This window comes from Pseudopodoces humilis, chromosome 21 (assembly GCF_049639895.1).
Source record: "Pseudopodoces humilis isolate 2021_Gansu_Grassland_sample_001 chromosome 21, ASM4963989v1, whole genome shotgun sequence".
Lineage (NCBI taxonomy): Eukaryota > Metazoa > Chordata > Aves > Passeriformes > Paridae > Pseudopodoces > Pseudopodoces humilis.
Genome location: NC_142220.1, coordinates 10,217,408 through 10,235,496, shown reverse-complemented (window position 1 = coordinate 10,235,496; position 18,089 = coordinate 10,217,408). Strand labels below are relative to the sequence as shown.

The 18,089-nt window shown below is 50.7% G+C and overlaps 1 protein-coding gene across 1 annotated transcript in view; it reads left to right on the top strand.

Annotated features, from left to right (window-relative positions):
* Window positions 1-3,962, top strand: part of SHISA6 (shisa family member 6) — a 173,631-nt gene extending 169,669 nt beyond the window's left edge. The window contains exon 6 of the mRNA XM_005530942.2: window positions 2,756-3,962. Within this exon, the coding sequence (XP_005530999.1) occupies window positions 2,756-3,306 (551 nt within the window). The 3' untranslated portion in view covers window positions 3,307-3,962. The remainder of the gene's footprint in view (window positions 1-2,755) is intronic.
* Window positions 3,963-18,089: the final 14,127 nt, after the last annotated feature.

The following is an 18,089-nucleotide window of genomic DNA, read 5'->3' as shown; positions in this document are numbered from 1 at the left end:
AAATCAGCTCCCTGAAAGTTCTAGCTCTGGCCAGCAAAAGGCTGTGCAGACCTGTACAAGGACCACAGGCTGGGAGAGGGGAAAAAATAGTATTTTTTATGCTCCTAAAGTAACTTCAAGTGTAGAGTGTGCTGCCTTTTTAATCTCAGGAACAACTTCAAAACACTTCCAGCCAGCTGCTGGTGCCACCTCTCTAGCAGCCTCAGAGCTGTAAACCTCCCATAAGCTGGTTTAGCTCCTGCTGGCAATTACCAGAGCCAGGTGTGAGCATCCAAGCACATCTCCATTTGGGATGTTCTGTGCTTTAATTACATCTATTTAGAGTCACTTGGGCAAATCCGGTGGAACTCCTCTCATCCAGAGCAGAGGCCAAGTGCCAGAGTGCTAATTGCTTCATTCCCATTCTGCAGCCTGTGCACACCCAGCCTGGTGTTCCTAACTACGGCCAAAACAGAGTAAAAATGCCTCCAATTCCTGGGGCCATGTGGAATTTCCCCCACCCTCAGGCTCCTTAGAAGTTGATTTTAGAGACACAAGAGAACTCAAGGCCAGGAGAGCTGCTGCCTGACATTTGCAGTGAGACATCCTTCCGAGAAGTGTTGGATGGCAAAAAAGAAAGACTCACTGCTGCAGTGTGTGCTCTGGAGAGCAAATCCCACCAGGGGAGCTGTGGTGACCTCACGGGCGTGTGGGCTGTGAGGAAGGGGCTGGCAGCAGCTCTGGCAGCACAGATGTTCTCAGCTCCTACTTCTGGATGTGAGACAGGGAACCAACCCTGGCTCCTCACGGGTCTGGGCTGTGCACAGGGGCCTGGGAGGGAAGGGAAGATGTGGGAGAGGGGATGAGGACAAAATGAGGGACCTCAGCCAGCACAGGGTGGTGACAGCTCTGCAGGGCTTGGCTGAGCTGGTGTCCTGTGAGCGTGGCTCAGCACCCACCACGTGAGCTCTGGCTCATGGGACAAGCAGCCAGCTGTCTTCACCTCCCAGCCAATGTGGTGCATAAAACCTACAGAGTGATGGCTGTGTCAGAAGAAAGAGGGAATTTCCACCATTTTTTAACTACCAGGTCTGTTGAAGGCGCACAGGAAGAGGCAGCATCGACCTCACCTGCCCCATGATCACCCCGACTGTCCTGCAACAGAACTTTGCTCTTTTTGTCACTCTAATTTCCTCAGAATATCCATGCATGGAAAATTTTCCTCTTCCACCATCTGATATTTTCCCATCTTACATCACCTGCCATGGACTGACATACTGGAGCTAAGAAAACAAAAAAGGCTCCTCTTGATTATCATATATCTTCATCATATTTGTCTTCTAAGCCAATGACTTTCCAAAAGAAATTTTATGTCAGTCCCAGGAGCTGGCTAAGGATGTGTAGGAGAGGATGCGTTTGCCCATCAGCACTTGGCTGAAGCCTGGTAGGGAAGGTCCATGCTGGCTGCAGTGTGTGCCCAGCTCCGGGGGCTCCGTGCCAACTCTTCCTGTGAGGTTACTGTGCAAAAAGCCTCATTTCTTCTGTAAGGTGAAGAAAATTCCTTTACCTTTGCATGAGGAAAGGAAATGCCTTGCTGCACATGGGTGCTGTCTTACCCAAGGAGAGCAGAGTTCCTGCCGGGTGGGTCTCACTTTGAGGGGCTCTGGAGTCACTGAGGAGCCAGAAAGAGAGTGGGACACATTTGGTCACATCAGGAGAACATCTCAGAGAGAGAAAGGATGCAGAAGGCTCACAGGGATGAGTGTGGAGCATTAAATGTGACTCCATGCCCTGTCCCCAGGAGGCCAGAGCTGTTCTCTCCCCCTTGTGACAGTGGAATTTTGGGAGGGATGGGTGTTCTGGGCTTTGCAGCTCTGCAGCCACAGACACATCAGGGCACCTCGGGCTGCCCAAGGGCTGCCAAGCCTCCTTCCAGGTAAGTGATCCCAGTATCCCAGTTCACAGCATGTGAACATCAGAGGGATTAACCAGAAAGTTTTTGTGTTTCTGTTGTTGCTTTTTAAAAAAATCTGAAACACCTCTCTGAGACTGCAGCATTTCTCTCAAAGCCAAAAAAAAAGGAGGGTGAGTGTGTGGGGGGTGTGTGCTGCATTTCAGAGCAGCAGAGACATCATTTAAGATGCAGGAGCAGCAAACTGAGCAAGAAATGTTCCATGGGATAAATCCTATGATATCAACCAAGGCTGATTATAAAAATGGGAAACAAAACCTCAGGCAGGTGATTCAGTGTCTCAGAGACCATCCCATGACCACCAAACCTGTTTTGTGATCACGTTTACAAATATTTAAATGTGGTGATTAAAATGTGATGAGGTCACTAACTGGCTCCAGGGAATACCCACGTCTGAGGCTGGAGATGAGGTGTGCATGTCCTCAAACGGGGACCTCGCCTGCTCATGTCACCTGCCCTGTTCCTTCCCACAAAGATGACATTTGGGAATTTCTCCATAACTCATCTCTCATGTAAATCATGTGGTACCACGTCTGGCCTCCACAGCACATGGAGGAGTGTGGGATGCTGTCCTGGTTTGGGAAAATTTGATTTAATTTGCCCAGGGACTTGCACTGTCCCCATGCACTTCACACTCCTCTGTCTGCCACGAGCCCTTGGTGACACCACACACGCAGGGCTGCCCACTCTTGTGGCAGATGGTCCCTCAGGGGTCACCAGGAGGCAGATCCTGCCATGCACAGCCCCTCTGCACCCCTGGGACAGCACCCTGGACTTCTAACCTCTCCCTTTCCCTTCCCACAGCTGACAAAGAGGCTGACGAGTACTACATGAGGAGGAGACACCTGCCTGACCTGGCAGCCCGGGGCACGCTGCCCATCAACGTCATCAAAATGTCTCAGCAGAGCAACCACCGGGACAGGCCCCGCCGTCCCATCAGGGCCATGTCCCAGGACAGGGTGCTGTCCCCTGAGAGGATCATGCCCGAGGAGTTCAGCATGTCCTACGAACGGATTCTCTCAGACGAGCAGCTCCTGTCGGCAGAGCGCCTGCACTCCCAGGACCCGCTGCTGTCCCCGGAGCGGTCGGGGTACCCCGAGCAGTCCATGTCCAGGGCATTGTCACACACAGATGTCTTTGTGTCAACACCGGTCTTGGATCGCTACAGGATGTCAAAAATGCAGTCCCATCCCAGTGCCTCAAATAACTTGTACAATACCTTGAGTATGAACCCGACCTCGGCCAAGCGCCAAGCGTTCGCCTCGCGCCGGCACAACACGGTGGAACAGCTGCATTACATCCCCGGCCACCACCACCACTACCGCACCGCCAGCAAAACAGAGGTGACTGTTTGACATGACCCAGTGCATTGTAGATACTCCTTAAGGACTGGGGTGGCCACGGCACCCCGTTCTGCAGTGGCCTTATAGGCCAAGATAACCTCTACTAACTCAGTGTCTGCAAGGACTTCTCTGACAGTCCCACCCACGATGTTTTTAAAGCCACCCCTTCATCAGTGACACAGGAAGAACTGAAGCAGCAGTCAGACACTAGTGAGGGATAACGGAGGAAATTTCCTGGTGTGCATCAGTTTCTGTCAAAGAAAGCCATAGTAATCGATGGCTCCTTCCAAGGGCTCACCTGCATTATCCCATAGTTTCCATTAATTCAGGACTTTTCAGTTGCTCCAAGGAGAAGCAGCCTGAGACAGGGAGGAGGAAATGCAGCCCCCCCATCCTGGCAGGAAGGGGCCTCACTCTTGGTCCTCATGTTTCTGTAGCAAGTAGGGAACTTCTGGCCGCTGGGGTCACCCCCAGGCTGCTCGACACCCGTCAGCACCCACACATCTGTTCTTTGTCACCCTTGGAGCAAATTCAAGGGCAGACTTTCCTACGGGACTGGCAGACCTAGGGACAAGAATAGCCTGGCTGAGAAATAAAGTTTTAGTTTATACTAAATATACTCATAAGATACAAACATACTAGTGCCTACAAATCGCCTGCTCTCTCAGTGTAGGAAGTAGTGGGGTTGATGTGTTCAATAAGCACAAATATGCTGAAATGCTTGTTAGACCCTTTTCTCCACTCATTCTAGTATCTTGGTGTCTCCAACATGTAAATAGGAAGGAGGAAGAGGGTTTTCCTTCCTCCAGCTTCTTGCCACTGCTGAACCTAAAGCACCAGAACCCGTTCAGCTCCACACTGCTGACCTGTGCTGGGGGAGGTCCTGACCCCACTGAGACCCCTGCGAAGCAAAGCTGCCACGCTGCCACCGAGCCTGGGTTTCTCCCCAGAAGTTTCTATTCCTGATAGCATTTTCCATGGCCCAGTTCCCCTGTTTCTGAACATTTTCTCTTCCCATTTACAGCCTGGAACTCCATATGTAGCAAATAATTTTCCAGCCCTTAGCAGAGGCACAAAGCTGAGGGTGTCTGTTTACTGAAAAGCAGGTCAGTAACTTTCCGTGGTTTTCTCTCCCTGCAATGGCCTCCCAAGAAAACCTTCCAAATTCCAATTCCACTGAGTCCCAATCCTAACCATGAAGACAGTTACATTTCATGCATATAAATTATATATCCAGCATAATTATAATTAATGGGCATGTTGTATATCTGATATAACGCTAATTAGATACTGTATATTTGTAAAATCTTTAAAACATAGACTCGTGGGTCCAGAATTTGTGAGGGTTTTACCTTTGGCTTTCCAGACAGATTGGGCTTTGCTTTGTTTTTTTTTTGTTAGATTTGCGTTTGGTTTTTCTTTTCTTTTTTTTCCCCCTTTTGATTTGTGTTCCCAGCAAATTCTGTAGAACCGACTCCCACCGGAACACACTTCTGTGGCCAGGAAAGGGTCTCAGAGGGTTTGAAGGCTAGCCAGACCCGGTGCTGGAGTTGTGGGTGCTGGACACTGTCCCCATGTGCCCTGGAGGCCCCAGCACACGCACACCCCCCATGGCTCTGGGCAGACACGCTCCCTCCTCGGGGTGAGATGACTTCAGGCTGTGAGCACATCCCTGTGCACGTCTCTTCGTGTCCCACCTTCCCACACGGACTCTTTTCCTACGTGGCTCTTCATTAGGCTTCACTGAACTTTGCTCTGCCCTCCTCCCTCCCCTCAAATACCTCCCACCTCCTGGCCTTAAAGACATTCCCAGCCCAACTGTGTCAAGTCCTGTAGCAAACAATGATTGGAGGGTGTGAGTGGGAGTCTCCTGTGGAGGCTTTGGTGCAGCACCAGGTTTTTCTGGTGCAGGGCAGGCAGGAGGAACACGTGTCCTTACCCCAGTGGGACTGACAGGTGGGCCTCAGTGGGGTGTCCAGGTGGCCTTTCTCTTCCCTAGACTGTCCTGGAGCTGGTCCTATTTCCAGAGCTTTATCCTGCCCCATCTGATGGAGATTGTGTTGAGAAGGACTCCATCAGTGAGAGGTTACTGGGGCTTTGTTTGACGGAAACTGAGCTGGGAAGGAATAAAAAAATTACAGTCTCCAGGGTCAGATCCTGCAGCCTTGGGCAAAATCACTCTGGGCAACAATCAGGGTGGCAGTTCATGGCACAGGAGGGATGAGAGAGAACAGGCTCACACCTCACCTCCTGCCCCCTCCCTTGATGGACACTACTCTTCCCTGACTACCTCCAAGCTCCTCAGCTCAGTCGCTGGATTTTTCCTCCCAGAAGACAATCCCTGTGAAAACATTGCCCTTGCTGACCTTCCCACAGGCCAAAGCGTGGGACTCGTGTGAAGAGAAGAGAAACTCTCACAGCTGATGGGGAGGCAGCCCCTGCTGAGGTTCTGGGGCTCTTCCATTCTCGCTTGGCCCGAGCAGAGCCAGGGAGATCCGAACTCTGTGGGATGGCAGAGTGCGCTGCAGAGTCTCCAGGAGCTGTGGTGGCAGAGCTGGAGAAGCGGTGACAGTGGGAGGCCGTGGGTAGGTGAACACTCCTCTCTTTCCATGTCCATACCTGTGTGTCTCAAGCTCTAGTCCTCATCTAAATGTTCCGTTTGTGAACTAAGAAGTTGCTGGACCAGATGCAAATTTGGAAATTTTTCATTCAAGTAGCCTGTGCTGATGCTGAGCTGTGCCTGGGCCATTTGACCTCTGTGTCTTCTCCTGTCCCGGCTAACAAATATCACAGGCCCTCTGCTGACGTGTCTTACCTGGGCAAGAATCCTCCAGAGAAATCTTAGCCTCATTTCCTTGTCTTTTTTCCACACACTCAACTGTTTCAAGCAGATGTGTCCCACAAGGAGCCTTTTTAGGCCAAATCTCTTCAGGGACTCTGCCACCACCACAGAAAATTTTCATCAAATTTCCTTGGGAAGGAACTGTGCCCTGGATGCCACCTGGGCACCATGTGTTCCCACGGCTCACTCCGTGTGCTGGAAGGGGCTGGTGGCTGGGGCAGTGGCATTTGAGCACACACACGTGTCCTTAGGTCATTTTTTTCCCCGTATTCCTCCTTCTGAGAATTCGTCACTGAAAGAACGCTCGGTCTGGGACCGAGTGTCATGACCCACAGCCTGGTCCCCAGCACTTCAGCTCCCCGTGGTCCACACGTGATGATGATAATGGGAATTTCCAGTTCTATGGAGGGGTCAGACGTCTGTGAAGCGCTTTGAGACCCTCTCACAACAGAAACTGTAGAGCAGCAAAGTGTTTTTGGTTAATATTGTTTGTCATTGTCCTGGCACATCGTGTGTGATGTGTCGCAATCCACTCTGCCCAGAAGGAGAGCGCTGGGGTGGGACTGCCCAGATTCCTACTGCTCTCCTCCTGGTCAGGGTCCTGGCAGGCAGCAGCTCCAAAGAATGCTGTTCCTTGTGCTGGGACCTTCCTGCTTCCTTCTCCTCATGTCTGAGTCACCACAACATCCTGCACTCAGGAGAAAAGCGGGAAGCAGCCACATTCCTCTGTACAGTAAAATATAACCTGCCTTGATTAATCTCATATACTCTGAAGAATTGATCTGTGTTTTCTCCACCCACAGGTGCGAACAAACACCTGGGGAGTGTCCAGTTCCCAGAGTGCATGTGCAGGGACTGGGGGAGGGGGATGTAGAAAAGTTTATATTATTTCCTACAAGCTGATAATTATTTGCATTCCCTGGGCAGCAACATGTCCTGTATGGCTGCACTGGGTTTTATACAATTCTCTGTGTATGTGTATATAGATAAATATATATATATATATATATACATACATACTGTAAAATGCAATCGACACCTTCTGATGACCCTGTACCAATCAAAGCTTCCAAACTGCGTTGAATCATTCTTTGAAACATGGAAAACTATTTTTAATGAACCACACACAGCACCACACGGAACAGAAGCTTTGTCATAAAAAGCCTTCTAATGCCAGTGAATCATGTTTTAAGGAAAGTAAAAAAAAAAAAAAAAAAAAAAAAAGAAATATTTTTCAATGTTTTAATGTTCCTTTTATAAATGATGATCTGTTACTTGGGGATGGGGGTGGGTGGGAAGAGACACAGACAGTTGTCTGGGAGTAAGCCCTCCTTCCCTGGCCTGGATTTAATTTCTGTCTGCTGAGCCTGGCTGGCTGCAAAGCTGCTCCCAGGAACCTGAGCTCCCCACATGCACATTTCTGTTCTATCAGAAGCATTCCCACCAGGAATCTGCAGGAGCTTGGCATCAGGTTTTTGTAGATCTTTAGTTTCTGGTAGCTGGGAAGACATCCTCATCTTCTTCCACCACCACAAACAGAATCACCATGAAACAGGGTAATTTTATGTTTGAAATATGTGTTCTCTTTGTGATCATTTTGCCATCTTCAGCTCATGGAGAAATAGCTTGTCTTTGTTTAGTTTCAGATTTAGTGCTTAATCTGGAAGGAGGGGCTGTGCTGAAATACCTTTAGCACAAGCAGATTTCGTGTTCAGGTGTATTTCAGCTGAGTTAAAGAAGGGAAATATGTGAGAAAGGGGCTTAAATATTTTCCTAGCAAGTGTTGTTAGCAATAAGCCCATGTTGGGGCTGCTCCATGGGGAACAGCCACTTCTGTGCTGTGTGTCCACAGGCAGGTGGGAGAAGGGATCATTCCCAGCTCTCTCCGTGGTGAGAGATTCCCAAATTCCACCAGGGAAAAGCCAACTGTGCTTCACCCAAGGGTGAGGGGAGAGTTGGACGGGGCCGTCTGAGCGTGTTGGTGTCAATCTGAGAGAGATCTCTGCTCCCAGCACCCCAGCTCTTCACCATGGCCACACAATGTCTGGGAGGTCTCTGTGCCAGGAGGGCTCCATCCTGAGAGGTCTCCAAGCCAGGAGGTCTCTGTGCTGGGAGGTCTCCATGCCAGGAGGTCTCTCCATCCCTGGAGGTGTCTCCATCCCAGGAGGTGTCTCCATCCTGGGAAGTCTCTCTCCATCCCAGGAAGTCTCTCCATCCCAGGAGGTCTCTCCATCCCTGGAGGTCTCCATCCCACCCTGCTGCTGGGAGGAGCCGCTCCCCCTGACCCTCTGCTCTGCCGCCGCTCCCGCCCGCCTGCAAACCCCTGAGACACTTTTGTAGCAAGAATTTCTTGGCTCTGAGAAAGACACTTCTTACTGTAATATTTTTAGTTTGGGGGACAATATTTCCTAAGAGGGGTTAAGTGGATATTTTTGTGCTTTAGCCCAGTTTATGGATTCCATGTTTATTATACAGTAGTACTGAAGAGGAAGTACATTTGTATCTGTAACTTTGCACAGACTCTTGGTTAACCATTAAACAAGCTTCAAGATGAGCAGTATTTGACTGTTTTTCTCTGTATTATTCTTGTTGTTATACTTACCTGTAAAAGCACATTCTGTATGTACTGTAAACAAAAATATTATCAGTTTAGTAAAATTTAGAGTCTTAAGGATTTTTCCACTTTTGTCAGTAACAACTATTTATGGATTAAAAAATAAAGGCAATTTCAACATATAAATTGTTTCTTTTTGATATCTATTGGGGGGAAACAAAAGCCATTTTCTTGGCAGCCTTCCCAATCTTTGTAACCAGCGTTTGAAAGGTAGATATCTGTGATTCTGTGTGTAGTTAAATAGCATCTATTAAAATGAATGCTGCAAGGTCTGGAAGACTCATTATTTTTATGTATTTATTTACTGCATTTCATCATCTTGCCAGGAAAAAAGCAGGGGGAGCAGAGAGACATTACTATTTGCTGTAAAATTTTGTCTCACAAGCCTAGAATGTTTTATTTTAAAGTTGCCCTTCCTTAAATTTGCCTCCATAATCCATGATATTGTCTCCATCTAGAAAGCCTTGAATTGCAAAGTTGGAACTTGTGGAATGTCCCACGGTGGTGAGGCTTCCACAGGGGCTTTGCTTTTGCCCTTGGCAGTAGAGCACACACAGGCTTTCCCCCATCACCCCTCCAGGGTGTGAAAATGCCAAGGAGATCGGGGTGGGTGTGACTGAGCAGCCCCCACTGCCACCACAGAGGGGCAAACTGCATTTTCATTTCCACCAGCTCAGAACCTGGGCTTCCTTACCACTCTGTCCAGCTGGGAAACAAGGCAGGACTTTTTCCTTGCCTTTTGGGAAGGAAACGTAGAATTTGATATTCCCCATTGCTGGGCATGCAGGGATCCTTCCCACTGCTGCCTTGTGTGGGGCAGAGGTTGTCACCTCTCCACCACTCACTCAGCAAGCCCCAAGCTCTGCTTTCAGTCTTTGGCATATTGGGATTGCCCAGCCTGGAAAAGAAAAGGCTTCAGGATGCCCTGACTGGGGCCTTTCAGTGTCTGAGTGGAGCCAAGGAGAAAGGAGGAGAGAGACAATTGACAAGGGATGGAGGGACAGGACTCAGGGAAGGGCTTCACACCTAGAGAATGGGTTGAGATGGGATTTTGGGAAGGAATTCCTCCCTGGCAGGGTGGGCAGGGCTGGCACAGGGTGCCCAGAGCAGCTGTGGCTGTCCCTGGATCCCTGGCAGTGCCCAAGGCCAGGCTGGGATGGGGGAAGGTGTCCCTGCCCATGGCAGGGGTGGCACTGGATGGGCTTTCATGTCCCCTCTAACCCAACCCAGTCTGTAATTCAATGATTCTGTATCTTTCTGTTACTCTGCTGCTCAGCTTTAGTAGACCAAACTTAAGTAGATCAAACTTTAGACCAAACTCTAGTAGATCAAACTTTAGACCAAACTCTAGTAGATCAAACTTTAGTATATCAAATTTTAGCACATCAAACAAGCTTTGAGGAGCAACACCCCACCCTCATCTTCTAGGGTGGGTCCAGAGGGAAGGCAAGGAGTTTTTGTAGCCCTCTGGGCAAGCTTGTGGTCTCCTGTGTGAGCAGAGCTCAGTGAGCAAGGCACCATCAGCACTTCCTAAGGAGCACATGAGCCCAGAAGAGTTAATTAAAATTCATTTTTAAGGGAGAAGTTTCATTTTGCCTGGCAGTTCTATTCATAATTACCCAATTCTGTGTAGCACTAATAAGTTGGGATGGAGCAGTAGGGAATTAGCTAATTTCTTCACTTCCCATAAAAGTTATTGAGGAGAACGTCAGGATTTGTGGTGTTGAGAGCGAGTGGTGACAGAGATGAAGCTGGGAGTAATCCTTACCTCAAAAGACAGCAAATCTCACTGTTCCCAGTGTTAATTGTTCCCTGTATTAATTGATGGCAGCACTCAGGTGCAGAGCTCACTGTTTAGCAACCTTCACTCAAGCCACCTTCACTGGCCTCACTGGGTGACCTTCTCAGCTTCTCTGGTGGAGGCCCAAAGTGGCTCTGGTGGCCTGGCACCACCCCTGATGAGGGTAGGACATCCCAAATGGGACAGGAGGGACACTTCGGTGCCTGTCCCAGGACAGGAGGAGCCCGTGGCCAGCACCAGTGCCCTGGGGGGTGTGGAGGGATCTCCCCAGGCCGAGCCAGAGCCTTGGTTTAGTTGATGAGGAGGTGTTTGGTCAGAGGTTGGACTTGATGATCTCAAAGGTCTTTTCCAGCCTGGTTCCTTGTGTGCTTCCGTGATCCCCACGGCCCCTCCGTGGGGAATGGGCACGGGGCAGGCCTGCCCAGAGGGACAGGCTGAGCAGGGCCCTGTGACCCAGCAGAACCTCACCGGGGCCCAGAGACAGCAGAGAGCAGGACCAGCTGCTGGACACTTATCTGGAAGGATGGGAATGTTTGGATGGGTGTAGAGTCACCAGAGGAACAATAAAACTGGATTTCTGTCCATTTTCCTCGGTCACAGGTCACCTAGAGCAGGGCCCTGGTGTCACCTCATCACACCAGTGCTGGCACAGAGCCATCCCATTAGCAAAGCAGCAATTCCTCAGTGTGTTGGGATGCTCACACATGAAAAAAGGCACAACTGTGCCCATTCCTTGAAAGGGAGAATCCAGTAAAACTGCTGGGAGGCCCCAAGGGTGCTGTTGAAGTGAGAGTGGCCACTCCATCAGTCACATCTTCCCAGCAGCTCTCCCACTCTTCCTGGGCCCCAGCAAAACACATGGGAATGTTTCCCAAACCTAAGGAACTGCTCCCAACTGCTCCCGTCCTTGGAAAGATGCTGGGAAATGATGAGGAAATTAGGGACTACAGGATAATTAACACCTGCCAGCGTGGGTTTAAAAAAAGCAGATCTTGTCAAACAAGCTCCAATCAATTCTCTAAAGTTCTTACAACTGGGGCTGGCAGGATGGTGGGGAGGTGCAGTGTGTTTCACTGGATAATCTGAGGGGGAATTTTATCACTGCACATCCTTGAGGGAACTGGTGTCAAAGGGCTGCAGCAGAGAGGGCCTGGAGGAGCTCAGAGAGGGGTCTCACCCTCTGAAGTGCCACCTCTAGAGGTGTTTGGCAGAACTCAGGGCAAGGCCACGCACACTTTTCAACACTGAGCTCAGCAATCCAGAAACAATGAAATTGTCACTGCTAAAAGTTCCAGGAGATGCAAAGTGTTTGGGATGCAAAGAGCAACAAAGAGGGAAATTCTGAGTCAGGGGTGGGCTGGGTCCTTCGGAGAGGACATGTCCTCGTGCCACCAATTCTCTCAGACCTGCAGGAGCCAGAGCAGGGCTGCTGGGGTGGATGTGGAGGTCCAAGTGGAAAAGCATTCCAGCTCAAAATGGAGTTGGGAAAATGCTTTGCAGTAAGGTTTTTACAAAGCTCAGCATTTTAATTCAAAGTGAGATGCTGAGGTGACAGGGTCACTGCACATAAGCATTTTTAGGAGGTGAAAAGTGTAGTGGTATTAAACAGCTCTTTAATCCAGGCTCAGAAGCAGCAACTGCTGAAAGCTGGGGCCAGACCCACTGCCATGGAAAAAACTGTCAAGGAGACCCAGAACAGGGGATGTGCCCCTTTCAATAGGTGCAGGGTGGCTGCCAACCCTGCCTGATTGCCACAAGAATCCTCAGAACAGGAATCCACCTTTCTCTCAGCTGTTTTCCCAGGCAGAACCTGCAGCTCAGCCAGTCCTTCTGTGACTTGAAGCTCCCTTCAAGCCTGGGAGTGTTTTCTGCCCAGGGAGGAGAGATCTGTGCCCACAAGGTGTTTCTCCCCCGGCAGTCACACACTTAAAGGCATTTAATAATGAATGGGGCTTGGAAGAGCTTTCAGGAGCATTTCCATTCCCTGCAGAGCAGAGAGGACGTTGGAAGGAGAGACCTTCGGAAGTGACTCACGCCAGGCACGGAGTGAGTCAGGAGCACTCTGGGAATACGATGCAGCTTCCCATCCTCTTTCCTTGTCCAAATGCCAGGTAACAGCTCTTCTGTTCTGCCTCCAGCTTCGGGAAGCACTTTTTTATTTATTTGAATAAATACAGAGCCGACAAAGCCCAGCTGCTGCCAAAAGAGCTTCAGCTCCGCAGTGACCACAGGGCTGCTGGGGACAGGGGACTGAGGGCAGGGCACAAACCTCACAGGTGACCTTCAGTGTGTGTCCCTGTCACCCAGACATGGCCAGGAAGGTTTCTCTGCTCACCTTGCTGCCTCTCCTTGCTTGGCACAGGACAGCATCAGGTCAGAAATCTGCTCAGGGCTACTCATGGCATTTCAGAGGATTTAGGGTCACTCTGCTGCCTCAGAGCTCCTCAGGAGCTGGGTCTGCTCAGGGTTATATGGCAGTGCCCGGAGCCATCAAAACAAAGCTCAGGAGCTGACCACTCATTCCATGAAGAATTTCCTTAATATCCAACCTAAACCTAATGCAGCCTGAGGCTGCTCCCTCTCCTGTCCCTGTTCCCTGGGAGCACAGCCCGACCCCCCCGGCTGTCCCCTCCTGCCAGGGACTTGTGCAGAGCCAGAAGTTCCCCCTGAGCTCCTTTTCTCCAGGCTGAGCCCCTTCCCAGCTCCCTCAGCTGCTCCCAGCTCCATCCCTGCCCTGGACACGCTCCAGCCCCTCCATGTCCTTCCTGTGCTGAGTGTCCCAGAGCTGTCCCCAGCACTGGAGGTGCCCCAGCAGTGCCAGCACAGGGGACGGGCACTGCCCTGGCCCTGCTGCCACCCCAGGGCTGGGACATTCCAGGTGGTCTTGTCCTCTCCCACCTGGCCACACCAGGGCTCATGTCCAGCCTCTGCTGGGGACAGTCCCTTGTGAGCCTGGTACCCAAGCTGTTCCTGTGCCCTCTCTGAGCGCTCTGCTGTGTCCGGGGAGCAGAGACACATGCTGGAACCCAACAGTGCTGCTGGGGACCCCCCTGACCTCAGATGGTGGGGTTCATGTGTTCTGGGTCGAGGTGCCTGGGCTGATGCTCCTTCTGTGTCTGCAGAAGTTCTGCTCCCCATCCTTCCAGCCCAGCTGCATGGCCAGGCCCTGAGTCACTGTCTGTCACTTCCAGAGACTGGGGGCTCTCTGGGGGAGCAAATCCCATCCATAGCTGCTCTCCCTCACTGACCAGCCTGCTATTCACAGCAGAGAGACAAATTCCCAGCCCTGGTCCTGAGCAAGGATGCGTTTTCAGCTGTCCACACTTCAGGGATGACTCATTTCCAGAGGCCTTTTCTGGGCCATTCATCACGGGCAGGGATGAGGCTGTGCAAAGGCAGGTTTATCCCCAGACACCCAGATGAAGCCTGTGCTTTCCTCATTGTACAAAGAACTGACGCTTGGGGAGGCAAGAGCAAATGTGTTGGTGCTTTCTAAGGGCTGGGTTTATGAAAGGAACAGATTTTTAGAAGATTTACCATCACACAGCACCTCTGGGCTTACAGGAAAAGCCTCAGCTGCACTCTGAATTAGGAGTATTGCTGGGCATTACCTTCAGCAGAGAATGGGGCTGAATCAATACCACCTTTGTGTGTGGACATCCCTCAGTGCATGGAGACCCAGCTGAACTCCTGGGCAGCATCCTGCCCACCACCCCATCCAACATCAGCCAGCAACTCTTCCCTTCTCTGTGCCCAGAACTGCTCCTGAATCAGCAGAATTCCTTCAGCACCCAGCCCAGGGCTGCCTGGAGAGGTCTGGATGTGCAGAAAATGAGATGGGGCCACAATAAATGTGAGCTGCAGTCATGGGTGGATCCTCTGGCTGCACCACTGCTCCTGTGCTGCTGTTCCCTAAATGTTTTGGAGCTATGTGCAATCACAGAAAATCAGTTTCATTCTTTTTAATGAACACTCCTTAAGCGCAATCCCAGCTTCATCTTCCAATCCTCCCTTGTTTTTCTCACGTCAGCTCCCAGTTTTTCAGTTTGATGCAGAATCTTTCCTGAAAACTGTCACTGAGTGAAGTTTGGGAAACAGATGGGACAGAATCTCTGCATTCAGGAATGCCAGGATCCCACACCTGCCCCAGCCCTGCCTGCCCTGACACCACCCGAGTTCAATGCAGGCAAAGCAGCACAGGAAGAAACTGAGGAATCTTTAAATCCCAGGATATCACTGCTACAAACCAGCACCTAATTGTTGGAGCCCCAGGCACAGAAAATGTCCCTTTATCTGTGCTGACAGGCTCAGGCACTCAAGAGAACACTGGGTTTAACTTAAGACCATGGAGAAGGCTTCTAAAACTGAGTGGAGAAGCTGGGAATGTGAATGTGTGAGTTAGATAGAATTATGTTAAGTCACTGGGTGAAAAATATAGAGTTTGAGATACACTAGTGAATAAGAGACAAGATGGAGGTTCTGGGGTGTTAAATTGTCTTGTTCTTTCTTCCTTTTTCATGGATTTGGGTGGTATTGGGTGATTGGACAGAAAAGTCCACACAGTGCAGAACACAGGTGTTTGGTTATTGGGTTAAAAGTAAAGATAAATTAGTTGGCATTTGATAATTGGGTGGTTTATGCTTAAAAGGCCTTGTGGCCAGAGCCTGAGGTCGCTGTTTGTAGCTTGCTAGGTTAGTGTGGAGAAGTGCTCACTGCCTGTAAAAATGTAATATAGATAAGGTAAAATAAACATCCCGAGTCCAAACACAAAAGCCATCTCTGCTCATCAATCCTGATCCCAAATCCCAATCCTGGGGAAAAGAAGAGAACACTTTTACACCTAATTAGTGACAAAACTCCCACACTGCTCACCTGGGCACTCCTGTCCAGGAGCCATCATTCTGTGCACTCAATTCTGGATTCTTCTGCAAGGAACCTTCTTGTTAAAGCAGCCACCTTTGATATGGGGCTGCTCTGCTCCACTTCTTTTGAAGCCCATTATAAATATTAAAATTAAGTTAGGATTCTCTGGATCCCTGACTGCAGTTCTCTAACAGGAAAAACGCCAGGCAGGAGGGCTGGTGTTAACCTGTTGTGCTGTGCTTGGCTCAGGGCTGGAGGCAACTTCACTGCTGTATTCATCCCTCTGTAGAGCACAACCAAGAACTTCTGGAAATGAAGCTCTCACAAAGTTTTAGATGTGCCCTTTGGGGAGTGTAGAGGGAGGCAGAAGAACCAGTTCAAGCAGTGGGCTGACGAGAACAGAGGGATTGTCAGGGGAAGCCCTTGCCTGGTCTGTGGAAAAGGATGTGTGAAGATTTATATCCTGTATTCGTGAGCTGGGGGAGGACAGCAGCTTGGGAAAGAACTCCAACTGCTTTCTTACTTACAAACCTTTATTTTTATATTTCAAGCAGGTTTTGGACCATCCAATACTGTTTTTATTCGAGTTGAACTGACCTTTAGACCATCTGAAGATCCCAACAGAAACACCTCAAGCTGGATTCTGAGCACTTTCCTGGTTGTTTGAGTGGCTGAAAGCCCTTTCCTGAGCTCACTCTGGTTGTTTGAGTGGCTGAAAGCCCTTTCCTGAGCTCACCCCCACACTCACCCTGCGGCTCTGCCTGCGGGGTTAATGAGAGGATGCTGCCCTGGATTTGCAGAATGCTCCTCAAATATTCACAGTAACTCCCCAGGAACCTCCAGGCAGTGTTCCCGCAGGGATTGTCCCAAGGCCTGTAGTTTTGGACAGGCAAGACCACAGAGGCTGTGAAGCTGCTCAAGCCCTCAGTTTGAGCTGGAGCAGGCACAGCTCCCACCTGCAGCCAGGGCAGTTGTGTGTCTCTGCCCCATGGGACACCACAGATGTTCTTCACCTGCCCTGTCCCAGGCCATGGACTGCAAGGGGAGAAACACACCTGACCATGGGCAGAAGGATCTTGCTTTCCATATCCAGGTCCTGCCTCACCCTCAAGAATAAAGAAAATTCACAGGAAATTTTGCCTCTTGAGCAGGAAGGGGGTCTCAGTATCCCTTGCTGAAGATGTGCCCCCAGCTGGTGTTCGCCAATTCCGCTCCTCTGTGGACCTGGGGGATCCACAGAAACTCCTTTTAATAGGCTGAGAAACACATGAAGAAGGAGGAGGAAAATCTTAGAGGAGGAATTCTTAACCGAGGAGGGCTGACTGCCTGTCCCTCAGCCTGCAGGGCTGCTGATGTCTCCTGCCACAGGGGCTGGCAGTCACACCCCAAAAGCCACTGTCCATCTGTGGACTGGCCCAGTGGCCAGTGCAGGGTCCCAGCTGGTGTCTCCTCTGTCTGGCAGCCTGTGCCCACCCACAGCTGGAGCTGCAGCGGCCAAACCAGTCACTGGTGCTGCCAGGAGGTGGGACCTGTTCACCCGGGGACAGAGCAAGTCCCTGTGCCTGGTTCTGTGCCACGCTGGCCCGCTGACTCTTCCCGCAGGGTGACCTGGTCACCGCGTCCAGCAGGAGCTGCCACCGAGGCAGGGCTTGGCACGGGCTGTTAGCTGGATATCCGAGCTCTGCAGGCAGCCAGTGAGTCCAGAATAATTGCTCCCAGTGATAGCAGAGAGCGTGTTAGTGCTCATTAGAGACAAATTGCGCTGCCTGCTGTGAGCAGAATAAAGAGGCATTTCCCCAGGCTTTCTTCAAGGCTGTGTTTGCACAGAAACATCCCCTCCATGGGGCTGAAGAGCTGCTTTAGCAGAGTCTCCAAGGATGGAGTGGGCAAATGAGGACTGCCTGGGACTGGGGGTGGCAGTGGGGTGGTCCCCCTGTTGGAGGGAGGTTGGCCTGAGGACATGCAGAGCTTTAAATACAGTCAGCCAACCGTGGTGGACAAGCTTTAGCACCAGGGTGATCTGGCGTGGAGTTTGGTTTCATCTGCACTACCACGGCCCCCTGAGGCTGCCCACTGCAGCGAGGTCATCACCCTCAGCTCTGCTGTGCCTCCAGCCTGGGCTCCTTTCCAGAGCACCACCAGCTCTGTGCCACCCTTGTGCCCAGGCCTGGGGGCCAGCACATCCTTGCTGTGGATCAGCGCTGTCTCTCCATCTCCCCCAGCAAGGCCAGGCTGTGTCTGATCTGCTGCCCCCCTTCCTGGCCCAGCTCTGAGCCCTGGGACTGCTAATTCACGGTTTTCACCCACCCCAGTGATGTTTGAAGGTATTTTTCTGAGGCAACCTGGTAGCAGCTAATTGAGGAGATCAAGGAGTTCAAGAAACAGATTTAGTCAAATGTTGGATTATCTGACTAATTGCCTTCCACTGCACGTATTTTTCCCAAGGTAAATTCAAGTTAGCACCTGTTGAAGAGCCTATTACTCACTGTCTGGGCTCTGGTGCATTGCAATTCAAAGGTTTTCTGTGCTGGAATCCAAGGGCTCTCCATGTAAAACAGGACAATTTCTCATTGTCTCAGCTCCTTGCTTTGCAATTAAAAAACCCACTACATGGCTAAAACATGCAGCCACCACATCCAGATGTGTCCCCACATCCAGATGTGTCCCCAAGCCTG